Source organism: Polypterus senegalus, chromosome 1, assembly GCF_016835505.1.
Source record: "Polypterus senegalus isolate Bchr_013 chromosome 1, ASM1683550v1, whole genome shotgun sequence".
In the NCBI taxonomy this organism is placed as follows: Eukaryota; Metazoa; Chordata; class Cladistia; order Polypteriformes; family Polypteridae; genus Polypterus; species Polypterus senegalus.
The window spans coordinates 337,629,431-337,644,443 of NC_053154.1; the positions used below are offsets into that span (position 1 = coordinate 337,629,431).

The window sequence follows — 15,013 nt, forward strand, 5'->3', positions numbered from 1 at the left end:
GGGTGACTGGAAAGGCCATTCAAGAATGTTCCATTTTTTAGTATTGACAAACTCCTGTGTTACCTCAGCAGTATGTTTGGATCATCATCTTGTTGTAGGTTTAAGCAGCTTTCAATACATTTGGAGGCCTTTACTGGAACTGAAGCAGATCAAATGTTTCAATACACCTTAGAATTCATTGTACCCCTGCCATCAGCAGTTCCATCATCAATGTAGAGAAATGGCCAGTTCCTTTTCATCTCCACACTTCGCTGTTGCCATCACTCCAATGCTGGTTTATCTTGGTCTTGTCTGTCTGCAAGACCTTTTTCCAGAATTCTGCAGGCTCTTTTAAATCCTTTTTCCTAAACTGTAATCAGGGCATCCTGTTTTTGTAGCTATCTAGTGGTTTGCATCTTGCAGTGTGGACTCTGTATTTCTGTTCATGAAGTCTTCTGCATATTGTCCTCCTGAAGACTATCTCTGAACTGTCAGACAGGCATTTGGGGCTTTTTCTTGACCATATTGAGGATTCTTCTGTCATCAGCAGTCGAGGTCTTCCTTGGCCTACCAGTCCCTTTGCGATTACTGAGCTCGCCAGTGCATTCTTTCTTCTTCATGATATTCCAGACAGTTCATTTTGGTCACCCTAAGGTTTTACCGATGTCTCCAATGATATTATTGTTGGTTTTTAGCCTCATAATGGCTTCTTTGACTTCACTGGCACAGCTCTTGTCCTTATGTTGAACAATGGTAACTATAGACTACAAAGAACAGAAGGAAGTTGATGTTGATCTTATGAAGCAATGAAACCCACCCACATAACCCTTTGCTTCCTGTGATTGAGCCAATTTTGTATTCTCTTGTGTAGCAAAGATATACAGTTGGCACCACGGCATGGCTGAGCTCTGTTTGCTTTTCTTAAGCATCCAGTGTTTTATATTTCCTGAATAAAAGGCACCTAGGTACTGATCATATTCTTTACAGCCTTCACCACCCCTCTGCAAGATTTTATTGAATTCCTAAGTTTAAAGCTGAATTTCTAACACATTGTCCTGCTTTTTATTTCCACAGTACTTCAACTATCTTTATACTTACAAGATGCCTGGAGATATCAAGAACTGGGTTGATGCTCACATGAACTGTGAAGACATTGCGATGAATTTTCTTGTGGCTAATGTCACTGGCAAAGCTCCAATCAAGGTACTGTTTATGGGATTGGCTCTGGGACTTGCACTTGCTTTGGAGAGGAAAAAGTTCAGATTAGCTTCAGAAGTCAGTTCTTCAGTGTGCATCTTTTACAGTGATTATCAGTCAAGCAAAGTGACACATTTTATTGGCTAACTAAAAAGATTACAATATGCAAACTTAAGAGGCAAGATGTATTAATTGATTACATCTCGCCTGAAGAAAAGGCCTGAGTTGCCTTGAAAGCTGGCATATTGTAATCTTTTTAGTTAGCCAATAAAAGGTGTCATTTTGCTTGACTTCTCACTACATTCATAATGGCTAATGCGTTACAACACCCTAGTACTACAGAGTGACTACTCTTAAACAAGAATACAGTCATATGAAAATGTTTGGGAACCCCTCTCAGCCTGCATAATAATTGACTCTACTTTCAACACAAAAGATAACAGTGGTATGTCTTTCATTTCCTAGGATCATCTGAGTACTAGAGTGATTTTTAGTGACGCAGTATTTAGTTGTATGAAATTAAATCAAATGTGAAAAACTAGCTGTGCAAAAAATTTTGGTCCCTTTGTCATTTTGCTGATTTGAATGCCTGTCACTGCTCAATCCTGATTACTTGGTTGGATGAGCTCGTTAAGCCTTGAACTTCATAGACAGGAGTGTCCAATCATGAGTGTTAAAAGGTATTTAAGGTGGTCAGTTGCAAGTTGTGCTTCCTTCCCTTTGACTCTCCTCTGAAGAGTGACAGACAGCATGGGATCCTCAAAGCAACTCTCAAAAGATCTGAAAACAAAGATTGTTGAGTCTCACGGTTTAGGAGAAGGCTACAAAAAGCCATCTCAGAGGTTTAAACTGTCAGTTTCAACTGTAAGGAATGGAATCAGGAAACAGAAGGCCACAGGCACAGTTGCTGTTAAACCAACACAGCAGGTCTGGCAGGCCAAGAAAAATACAGGCAGGATTGTGAGAATGGTTACAGACACCCTACAGATCACCTCCAAAGACCTGCAAGAACATCTCGCTTCAGTTGGTGTATCTGTACATCATTCTACAATTCAGCACAATTTGCATAAAGAACATCTGTATGGCAGGGTGATGAGAAAGAAGCCCTTTCTGCACTCACGCCACAAACATAGTCGCTTGTTGTATGCCAATGCTCATTTAGGCAAGCCAGATTAATTTTGGAACGAAGTGCTTTGGACAGATGAGACAAAAATTGAGTTATTTGGTCAGAACAAAAAGTGCTTTGCATGGCAGAAGAAGAACACCGCATTCCAAGAAAAACACCTGCTACCTCCTGTCAGATTTGGTGGAGGTTCCATCATGCTGTGTGGCTAGTTCAGGGACTGGGGCTTTTGTTAAAGTCGAGGGTCGAATGAATTCAACAATATATAAACAAATTCTTCAGGATAATATTCAAGCGTCAGTCAGTTGAAGTTACGCAGGGGTTGGATATTCCAATAAGACAATGACCCAAAACACTGTTCGAACTCTACAAGGACATTCATGCAGAGGGAGAAGTACAATGTTCTGGAATGGCCGTTACAGTCCCCTGACTTAAATATCATCGAAAATCTATGGGATGATTTGAAGCAGGCTGTCCATCAAATTGAACTGAACTGGAGAGATTTTGTATGAAGAATGGTGAAAAATACCTCCATCCAGAATCTAGACACTCATCAAAAGCTATAGGAGGCGTCTAGAGGCTGTTAGTTGAGCTTCCTTTTGCAAATCTAAGTATTGATGTCATGTTGCTGTTGGGGTGCCCACATTTATGCACCTGTCTAATTTTATTATGAAGCACATTGCATATTTTCTGTTTATCCAATAAACTTAATGTCACTGCTGAAATCCTACTGTGTCCATAAGGCATGTCAGATATTAAAAGGAAGTTGCTACTTTGAAAGCTCAGCTAATGATAAACAAAAATCCAAAGCATTAAAAGAGGGGTTCCCAAATTTTCTCATATGACTGTATATGTCTGGGGTCAACCTGTTAAAAGTGTGTAGTGAAGAACAGCAAAATCTTGGGTCTGTAAAAGCTATACCCATGGGGCTTCCTTCTAAAACACCAACCTCTAGTTTTTTCAGTCTGTGCATTTTAAATCACTGTAATGGTTTTTGGGAAAGAGCAAAAGATACTGAACAAAAGACGCTGGGAGAAAATAAAAAGCTAAAATTCAGGGGCTCAGTAGCACAGGGGAACCGAAACTAAATAATTAATTTACACGTTGTAATGAGCAGGTACTGGGCTCCACATGTTTGAGAAGCGTCTCTATCTGCTTCCATATCATTCTGTCATTTTAACTATTGCATCACTATATGACATAACAACAGCAAACACTGTTAGCATTGTGACTTATGGATATGCTGCGTCGTGTTTGTCCTGGCATGTTTGCATTTCCACTTAGACAGTGATGTTAAATTTCTTCAGTTATGCATTTAGACGTGCAGTCAGAAGGTGGGTGACGTACAGCCGTGGTTTACTGGTGTCATTAGGCATATGTGCTGATTCAGGTGTTTTGAGTGCTGAAATCTGCATCTCCTGTGGCTCTTCGTTGTCAGCTTTCTTAACAGCAGTCCTTTTTGACGGAGCGTGATGCACTGTTTACTTCCAATGCACATTTTGCAGCTCAAATTTTCATGCATGTAGCTGCCAATTCTTTCATGCCTACATGAACTCCTACGCTGTCGTAATAAAACTGAACGATAAAGAGCACACACAGCACCTGAGATGATGTATCGTTCACGTTTACCATTCAGTGTATACCCTGATGCAGAAAAAGTTTTCCCTTACATCAGGTTATGTTTATTTTAAAGACGTGCAATGTGCCCTCTGTACACGCGACACATATATTTATATGTCTATTAGGGTTTTTCAGGGGACTTTTTGACTGTAGACTGTTCATTGTAAACAGAAGTTTCCTGTCTGTCAGACCAGGTTAACGAGAGCCCCTCTGATCTTTGCAGTTCAAAGTCACCATCCCTTCATGAGGCGTTGGATTGGTTTAGAAATCTGACCCTTACTGAGCTGTCTAATTGTCCCCACCCCAGTTTTAAGCAAAATTCACCCATGGTTGTCTCCAGATGTACATATTATATGTCTGGCTTCAGCAAAACTATTAATAAACATATTATGAAATAATTTCCCTTACAAAGGTGAACATCAGTGTGAATAGAAAAAGTTTGGTTGATAGGTTACCCCAGATTGTGAAGGTCCTTTAAAATACACCTCTTTAAAAGCGCAGGTGTAAATTTATTTTCACAAAAAATGTCATTTAATATAATAAAGGTTCCATCCACCTTGGCTAAAGGCTTTCAAACTCTGTGGTTTAGAACTTCTCACATGTCTTGTTACTAGACATTCCCTGTGGTAACTATTCAGGTATTGACGTTATCTCCATAAGTGGTGATGTCATAATAATAGCTATGATCTACCCTTTATCGACTGTTTTCAGTGGGTCAGAAGATTCCATAAACCAAGTTGAATGATTGTTTGAACAGCCAGGAAAATTCTAGAAATTGATGCCATGGCTTTTAGAAACATCACTGTCATTCCTAGTGCACCTTACTGAAGCCTGTGGAATGGAAGAGGCCTTGCTCTTTTTGGCTGTTTGAAATAGGGCTCAGTATTGGTGGCACACATTCTTAGTCTCAGACTTTCTTACAGCTGATTTTGTTTACATGTGCAGTGGTTCAGTGAACTTGTCCCGTGTTTGGGTCTGGTGTCTCCATGCACTTTCTTGAGCATTATGGTAGTGTTTGCCTGTTCAAATATGTGGACAAAGCCAACACTTTCCATGGGGTGTACTTACATTTTCACATGACGACTTCTTCCTCTTCATCTTTTCCCACTTCTCTATGGTGTCAATGTGATTGATCAGCCTCCTCCAAACTGCTTGATCCCGCACCTCCTCCTCAGTCAGACCCTCTTCCTCCAGATCTTACTTTTACTTTATCCATCCACCTCCATTTTGGCCTCCCTCACTTCCTCTTTCCCTGTACTTAAATTCTCATCACTCTTTTGCCCACATATTGAACATCTCTCCTCATCACATGTAGATGCCACTTCAACCTACTTTCCTGTAATTTCTTAGATGTCTTCACCACTTTTGTTGTACCTCTAGTTGTCTCATTTCTTATTCTGCCCTTTTTGTTTTTCTAACTCTACCTGTCTATCACAAAATTCTCATTTCTTCCACATCTAACTTACTCTAATTAACTCCTTTACTGTCCATGTCTCACTCAGCTCCACACATCATTGCTGGTCTTACCACCGTCTTAAAGACCTGACCTTTAACCTTTGCCTTAACTCTTTGATCTCACCATACTCTGATGCCTTCTTCCATTTGTTCCATTTACACTGTGCCGTGTGGATTGTCTCTGCATCTAATTATCCATTTTGTGCTACCACTGCTCCTAGATGTTTAAATTTATCCACTCTTTTCCAGAGCTCTCCTTGCTGGTTAACTTCTTAATCCTGATCGCTATTAAACCTTATATTATCTGTCTTCTTCTTGCTTCTCCATTTTTCCAACTTCTCCTCCACTTCCTCTTTTCTGGTGATACACAACACAGTGTCATTGGTAAAAAGCCTGCAGCAGGAGGACTGGTCTTATATCCCATGACTCAACACATCCATAACCAGGTCAAACAGGTCAGGACTTCAAGAAGGTCCTTAGTGCAGACTTCCTCTAACTAGGATCTTGTATGTTACCCCGACGCCGCCTTTAAGGTCTCACTCCCTCATACATATCCTGAACAATCCTCACATACTTCTCTGGTCCTTCTTTCTCTCTCATAAACTTCCAGACATCTTGACTTGACACTCTATCATAAGCCTTCTTGAAACTCTTAAACACAATAAGAAATCCTTTCTGTTTTTCATGATGCTTCTCTATCAGCTGTCTCAGTTCAAAGACTGTATTACTTGTTCCTCTTCTTGGTATAAAACCAAGCTGCTCCTCCCCTATGGTGGTCTCCTCCCTAAGCCTTCTCTCTATAACCCTTCCCCAAATTTTCATTGTGTGTGACATCAGCTTAATCTCTCTCTATAGTTTACACAGTTCTGAATGTCGCCCTTCTTGGTGTACATGTGTACAGTCACATTGTTGCAGCAAAACCCTGGTGTTATCTTCTGTTCATAGATCTTCTGCATTAGACCACTCCCTGTTCTCCTAAACTCCTCACTTCTGCTGGCATTTTCATGCAGTCTTGTTGCCTTTTCCATCTTTCATTCTTTTCAGTGCCTCCTTTACTTCCTCCATCCTTATTTTAATCTTTTCCTTAATAATTCATTTTTTTTTACTAAGTAATAATGAATTATATTAAATAGTAAATTATCTCTCTATTATAAAAAAAATCTTGGGATGAGCCAAGACTTTTTTCCTGCAACAAGATGTTGTCTTTTGAAGAGAGACAAAAAGACACTTTCACGTCCCGTGAGACAGTCAAGTCACGTCATACTTGCAACCTTTGGAAGCAAGGCCTGTGATACACATGCAGAGCAGGTTAGAGATAATGGAAGTAGGAAAATTCGAAAGTCTCAGAAAAATGAGTAAAGATCGCATTAGTGCAAACAAACGGAAAATATTACTCTGTGAAATAACAGATCAGCGAAAAGAGATCGAATAGTGTTTGAGGATGTCTGAGGGAGAAAAGAGACAAGGCAGTAAGACAAAAGGACAGTTGCTGTACAGGCTTTTAAAAGTTCGAAGTGCCGCATGAGATGCAGATCACGTGGCACGGTGGCAGCAGCAGCAAGCCAGTAGTTGATCGAGCAAAGCGGAGGTAAAAAATAAAACCTGTTTTGTTTCCTGTTGTATCACCGCTTAAGAGGGTTTTTTTTGAGGAGCAACCACGTCCCATTGGGATGCGTTCAGCCCCCCTTTTCACAATGGCGCGTGGCGCTGGCCCTTGATGGGGGTAGGGGTTGGCGAGCAAAGCGAGCAGGAGGCGAAGCCCCCAGTTTTATATATTACTAGCCGTACCCCGTGGCTCTGCCCGAGTAGTAGTGAAACAGGACACTAGGAGGTGAGGAGGGCCCTGCCTGGCTCCCCACTCCTGATGTCACATTTCCCCCTCCACTTTGCCTGCAGCCTCAGTCTCAGATTAGCGCGAATATATCGCTCCTGCAAGCAAACTATGATATATAGCGCGATGAGAGAAGTTGCAAAATCAACTGGAATGTTCAAGCAAATTATAGAAAAAAAAACCAATCTAAATCCATTCTCTCATGAAAAGCAGACAGACATACAGACAGACGTCCAATTTTATATAAAGAAAGATTATTAGCCTTATTCTTGGTACATGACTGTTGATGTTAAATAATACATTACATAACAATAGTATCGAAAGTAGTATTAACATGTGACAAATATTAGAAAAGAACCAGAGGAAAAGCCCTGCTAAGACACGACACGTCTGAGAGGTTCATGTTGCGTTATTTCTTAGCTAGGTCCTCCATATATGCAGTACCGTGGTTTACACATTTGTGTAGCTTCCACACAGGTAAGTGAGCTGATGATTCACTATGGGGCACCCACAACAATGAGGATTGGGCCAGTGGTCCTATGATGTGAATATCTAACAGAAGAAATTATTAATATCTCTGTGAGTGTATTTTTGTTGTAGTTTAGCTTTCCTTCCTAGCACCTATAAACCTTTCTCGTCATTTGCCCCTCTTGTTAATCATGCCACTGACACTCAAACATAAATATATCTTCTTATCACACTACCAGCCTCTCAAGAGCACAAGTAGTGCATTTTCATATACTCTTGAGGGCTGTTGATTAATAATCACCACATCTCTGAACCTCCCATGTCACCTCTGTGATCCCTTAATCTGTGCCTCGTCCCGTTAATGAGTAAAGAAGGAATGGGAAGCCATAATTCATCCCCTTTATAAGTACACCATAGAGCCCAGTTTACAGAGGGCGTCCAGGCACCGAGCAAGCACACATTAAAGAGGAATTAAGGAGGCTGTCATCACTCCCATCCTCCCTCCTTCTTTCCCCTTTCACTGAATCCCAGGCCTCAAGGCGGTTCGGCTCCCCCGCACGTGGGGAAAGGGAAGAGGGGAGTGCTTAGAAAATGAACGCTTGGGGGATGTGATTGGTTAGTCGAGGTGGAGAACTTGCAAACGGACAGTGGGGCCCACTTGTAATCAACGCAATGAGTTCTTTGATACAGTATTTGTGTCATTGAATCATCTCACCGTAGCTTGTGGTGGATTTGCAAGAATTATAGTGTGTAACATTGTGCATTCAAGTCTTTTTGGACCTCTTGTTGTATGTATATCTGCAGTCCGTATGTGAGATTCGGATTTCATTTTGTGTCTGCCTGTGCGTAAAAATCCAGTTGTCTTCACCTGCTGAGATTTGGAGGAAGACGCTTACAACATAGATGTGCAGGCCCAGCTGGCATAATGCCTGCATGAAGCTTAAAGCATTTCCTGGAAGGTTTTCTTTTTATAGCTTACAGGTTTTAACCTTTAAGGTGGAAGGAAATCCTGATTTGGAATAGTAGGGAGGTTCTGCCATTTGCATCCTTTATGGGTTTGTTTGGCATTCCACCATGCTGTTTATAATACTCTCTTTTAAATTGCTCCGCATGTTGAAAACCATGTGTCCGCCTGACCTTGCTAGGGCAGAGAATGGGATCGCCTGAAAAATAAAAATGAAATGAGAGCAGCAGATGTGGCGGCTGACTTGAACATGTTAACACTTCATGAGGTTCTGGTCAGTCACATCCAAGTGTAATGCAAATGTGCAGCACAACGTCCTAATAAATACAACCTGCTGAATGTTTGTACCATGCCTCAAAGCCAGTCTCTCCGCAGCACGTCGCCATTAAATCAAATTCCCCTGCTCAACCCCTCTGAGTGAAGGAACTCATGGAGGCCGACATGAAAATTTACAGTTTTCTAACATTTAACTTTTTTTTTTGGATGCTGTTCTTTAATACAATAAAAACTCTTGTCTGCACAAGTCTTTTAAGGAAAACTAGCAATGACTCCTGATTTTTGCTTTGTATTTGTTTGTAGTTTAATGTAAGGCGTTTTCACAACTATTTCATTTGTAACATTTTTTTTTGCTGGCGGAATTGCAGCCATAGTCCGGTTCATTTCGATAGATGTGAAAATGTCGTTTGCATTCTGCCGCAGACCAAAGCAACCATACCAAGACCCTTCAGAAATGGTGGTACCAACCGAACTCTGAAATAGTTTGCGTAAGGTAAGGGCCAAATTAACTACAGAAAATACTGTGCATTATGGGAAATATCTGTATTGGTAATAAGGCAATCTCATTTTTAAAAATAAATACACACATGCATTTAAGATCTCACAAAACAACTTTCACAAGTACCAGTCATGCAGATCAATTCTAGCACCCGATTTAGCCTCAGAGCCTCTTTTTCTCTCTCACGATTGAATCAAATGTCAGAAGACCTTGTAAGTGAGAAAGATGTAGATTCACTTGTGATCAGGTAGAGCAAACCAACCAGGTGCACAGTTAGTGAGAAACTAACACCCCCATGACAGGTTATCAAGCCCCCTAATCTTATACCACAAGGGTAGTGTGCTCAGGTGGGTTGTCCTGCCAGTTTAATTGCACATCCGGCATGATGTGGAGACTAGGGATGCATTAAAGCAAGGGTGGGCAAAGTCGTTCCTAGGTTTTTCTTCCAACCCCGTAACCTAATAAGGAGCACCTATTGCTCAAGTAACACTTCTGCTTCATTTTAGTTGTCTCGCTAGTTAAGATTTTGAACCTTTATTGCTTATTTTAGTCTTAAACAGCTGTAGTCTGTTTTTAATTGCCCCTTATTAGCAATAAGATGCAAATGACAAAGGAAAGCTGCAGTTCTCCATTTAGCTTGTTACTATTTACACCTGTGTGTATTTAATGTGCACTTTTGGGTTTAATTAACTACTTGGAAGGAAAGTGAAGTTAAACTGAAGGATTGAGAATTACTCCTCCATTTCAGACTTCAAATCATTTGGATAATACCCTTAGAAAGGAAAAAATATTTAGGATATGAAAATGACTTGACAGAGCAATGTTAAAGCACTAACAAGCCATGACATTTAATTATTGGCAAGGATTGTTTTCTAATTAAGCAACTGGGTTGGATCAAAAACCTGCAGCCACTGCGGCCCTCCAGGACTGACTTTGCCCACCCCTGCATTAAAGGATAAGTTTGGTTGTTCCCTTTCGGGAATATCAATAGACCAAACTGGATTTATTAAAGGGAGACACTTAGCTTCCAATCTTCGATGCATGTTTAATGTAATATATTTACCCACAAAGTCAAACACCCTGGAGATGATATTATTGTTGGATGCAGAAAAAGCATTTGATATGGTTGAATAGAAGCACCTTTTCACTACATTGAAGAAATTTGGGTTTGGCCCAAACATTTGTGTATTGATCAAACTACTGTATACCAGTCCAATAGCTTCAGTATGTATTAAAAACATTAATTCAGACTACTTTAAACTAGAACGTAGTACCAGACAAGGATACCCTTTGTCACCACTGCTTTTTGCAATTGCCATTGTACCACTGGCAGTTCACTGTTGAAATGCTTATCAGATAAAGGGGATTATCAGAGAAGGACTTGAACAGAAAATCTCTCTATATGGAGATGATATGGTACTGTATATATCAGAGCCACAAAATACTGTGCCTGCAGGGGTGGGGGTTGATTTGTTTCAAACCTATTTTTGTAAAACTTGAATTATTTGTATAGAATGTTATTTGATTTTAATAAAATCAAAGAAAAAGGATAAGGTTGGTGTGGTTTTTGGTGTTATTTCTTCATAAACATGCTATGTAAGCAGTTGCCATGCAAAATTGTGTTCTAAAGTTAATCATTTTCTATAATTACAAAATATATATATATATATATATATATATATATATATATATATATATATATATATATATATATATATATATATATATATACATACATACAGTGGTTACGGAAAGTATTCAGAACACCCTTCAATTTTTCACTCTTTGTTGTATTGCAGCCATTTGCTAAAATCATTTAAATTTATTTTTTCCCTCATTAATGTACACACAGCACCCCATATTGACAGACAAAAAAAAGAATTTTTGAAATTGTTGCAGATTTATTTAAAAAAGAAAAACTGAAATAATCACCTGGTCCTAAGTATTCAGACCCTTTGCTCAGTATTTAGTAGAAGCCCCCTTTTGAGCTCATACAGCCATGAGTCTTCTTGGGAAAGATGCAACAAGTTTTTCACACCTGGATTTGGGGATCCTCTGCCATTCCTCCTTGCAGATCCTCTCCAGTTCTGTCAGGTTGGATGGTAAACGTTGGTGGACAGCCATTTTTAGGTCTTTCCAGAGATGCTCAATTGGGTTTAAGTCAGGGCTCTGGCTGGGCCATTCAAGAACAGTCAGAGTTGTTGTGAAGCCACTCCTTCGTTATTTTAGCTGTGTGCTTAGGGTCTTGTTGGAAGGTAAACCTTCGGCCCAGTCTGAGGTCCTTAGCACTCTGGAGAAGGTTTTTGTCCAGGATATCCCTGTACTTGGCGCATTCATCTTTCCCTCGATTGCAACCAGTCGTCCTGTCCCTGCAGCTGAAAAACACCCCCACAGCATGATGCTGCCACCGCCATGCTTCACTGTGGGGACTGTATTGGACAAGTGATGAGCAGTGCCGGGTTGTCTCCACACATACCGCTTAGAATTAAGGCCAAAAAGCTCTATCTTGGTCTCATCAGACCAGAGAATCTTATTTCTCACCATTTCAGAGTCCTTTAGGTGTCTTGAAAACTACAAGATAGAACTTTTTGTCTGTTGTAACATTTATAGCTGCTTCTCAAGAACCTCAGAACTTGCTTGTTAGTTTATATGTTGCCATTCTTGACATATTTCTTTCTACAATTCTGAATCTGCGTAGATCCATTAATTTGTCTGTGTAATAATTATAAATTTTCTTTTTGTCCTTTTTTTTTTCCTCTTGTAAAGGTGACTCCCCGGAAAAAGTTCAAGTGTCCGGAGTGTACTGCTATTGATGGGCTGTCTCTGGACCAAACTCATATGGTGGAGAGGTGGGTCTTTCAATGTTCCTCAAGATACACTCATGCTTGAAAGTTCTTAAACCCTTCAAGCTGGTCATCATTATTTTAAGATATTATTTGAAGCTGAATAAATATATGGAATGATCATCCAAAACAAAAAAAAAATACTTGGCCACGTGATCTTAGATTATTAGACAATAGTTTAGATATTTAACAAATCAGTAGTTATTTCATGCTTCTTATGATTCATTTGGTCACATCATCAGTGATTTTATCTGGAGTCATAGGGCCTTCTGAAAATCATACAACATTGCCCAGGTGACCCAGCTGGGATTTACTAAGCAGCACCTGCTGTCCATGGATCCCCTCACCCTTTGATCCACAGCCATCTCCAGGCTTTCTATCCAGCCTCTGAGATGTTCCTGATGACTTTCTTGCTGTGTTGTCCTGTGATTATGTAGGGTCCTGCAAAGCCTCTACAGCCTATCTAAATTGGTAGACACTGTGCTCACCATTAATGCCCCCGGCACTCGTCTACCAGTTCTTTGTATTTGCCCCTCTTTCCCTCATATGCCTCCTCCGCCCTATCTTCCTAAGGAATTGTCAGTTCATATAGAACTACAGATCTTGCATTATTAGACATCAGGACCACATTAGGAAGCTAGTGTGGTTACTGTGATAGAAACCAGGACCTTGAGTTGCTTCCCCAGGTCAATCTTCAGCTTTCTTATGTGGTGAAGAGTAGTCCACTTTAAACTCTTGGCTGTGGCAGATGTTCTTGTGTGCAGAAGTCGGTAACTTGTAAAATCCCCAGTAACTTTACATGGTTGCCTCTTATCCCACACTCTACTTTACCGAACTTTGCCAGCACTGTGAATTTTTCAAGGTTACCATTCATAAAAAATGCCATCTTTAGGTTTTGCAACAACAGGTCAGGGCTTTGCCACAGTCAATACAGGACACTGACACTCCTCTTCTAAAGCTATTCTTCAACGGCCTTACTTAATTGTTTAGGAACTTTGTGCCCCGCTTCAGTTATCTATCTGATGGCCTGACATTCTCCTCAGGAATCCCTTAATATTTCCTAAGAGTTCACAATTCTTGTAATGATGGAACAGCCCCAGATAGTTCAATTTTGGACTCCTCTGTCCAGCACACAGACTTCCAGAGCCTCTCGGGGTAGTTCAGGTGGTCTTTGTTACTTTGTGTTTGACTTTTCCTGCTGACCCCTCCATATATGGCATTTCTTTTCAGGCGGTTATTTTTAATCTGTTAGGCAGCTTGGAAAGGTAGGTAGGCCTCTAATGTCACCTTGTATTTTAAGATTACCTTGGACCTGTAGCTCTAGGTGAAATTTTAGAACAACGTCCATTTCTTGGCAGGGTTGCCTTTGTTTTAAATCCCTTCCAGTTGCATACTGTTTTTCTGTTAGTGGTTTATGAAGTCTCGGGTCATTTTTCCATGGTGCGATCACTTTGCCCGAAGTCATGAGTGTCCATGACGTTGCTACATTCACATTACAAGGCTAAAGAGACTAGAATCTGATTTTGTTTTTTGCAATAATATGACACAAGTCTTATTTTTTGGGGGCGGTATGAGCTCAGAAATCCTATCTTTTGAGTTCAGATTTGAGTCACTTTCACATGTGGTTTTAGATCGGATGCATGTCTGATTCGTGGCTGTGTGACATGAATGAGAATGGTCAGATTGGAATTCATGCCTTTATGCGTGGGTCGAGTACTGTCGTCATTAGCCAGCTCCGACAAAGCAGCAAAAAAAGTGCAAAGAGCTACACATGGGCGAAAGGAACATCAGTTATAAATACAAAATGGGAGACTTTGTCACACAGGAAGCAACCTCTGAAAAGGGTTGAGAAGTTTACATTGACGAAACGTTTTCACTGACTAAGCAATGCACAGAAACAATTAAAAAAGGCAAAGATTAGGTTACATCATAAAAACTGTTGGATTTAAGTCAAGAGATGTTATGCTCAAGCTGTATAATGTGCACTAGTAAGGTTGCATCTGGAGTATTGTGTGCAGCAGTTCTGGTCACCATGGTGCAAGAAAGACATAGCAGCACTTAAAGCTGTGCAGAGGAGAGCAACCAAGTGCATCATGGGACTTAAGGACATGTCCTGCTGTGACAGACTCTGAGAATTAAACCTGTTTAGTCTTGAGCAGAGGAGACTGTGCAGGGATCGAATCTAGGTATTTAAAATTCTCAAAGTGATCGATAAAGTTGAGTTTGGGAGCATGCACTGACTACAGCATGTTGCAGCACCCACCACAGAATGATCCACCTGGATTGAGATCCAAGTGCAGCCGTGCAACAGGTGACACCTCAGCACTACACTGAAGAGTGTGAGGTGCCAATCCTGCCAACCACCCCCAGGTTTTCCTTGCTGGATCCTTGGCTGGATGCAGATTAATGTCATACCCAGGACGGATTGATAAAGTAGATCCAGCAAAATCCTTTAGCTTAAGGGTGAATCACATACTCAAGACATCAGTGTAAATTAAGGGGAAGCGCATTTAAAAATGAAGCCCTTTTACACAAAGTGTTGTGGGAGTCTGTGGCAAACTATCGAGACATGGAGTTTAGGCAGAAACCTGGTCAACCTTTAATAAGGATCTGGATGAGATCCTGGGAATAGCTTTGCAATTAGCCAAACAAACTGGCTTGATGGACTGAATTGTCTCCTCTCATTTGTCAAATTTTCTTGTGTTCTGAAATAGCAATAGAGGTAGACTACAGCTGTGACAATAGTCACAATGCCACA

General features: G+C 40.5%; 1 protein-coding gene across 2 annotated transcripts in view; it reads left to right on the plus strand.

Moving 5' to 3' along the window:
- ext2 (exostosin glycosyltransferase 2) overlaps positions 1-15,013 on the plus strand; it is a 287,961-nt gene that overhangs the window by 252,133 nt on the left and 20,815 nt on the right. For both annotated transcript variants that reach the window (XM_039739082.1, XM_039739091.1), the window contains exons 13-14: positions 1,054-1,182; positions 12,179-12,261. In XM_039739082.1, coding sequence (XP_039595016.1) covers positions 1,054-1,182; positions 12,179-12,261 — 212 coding nt within the window. The remainder of the gene's footprint in view (positions 1-1,053; positions 1,183-12,178; positions 12,262-15,013) is intronic.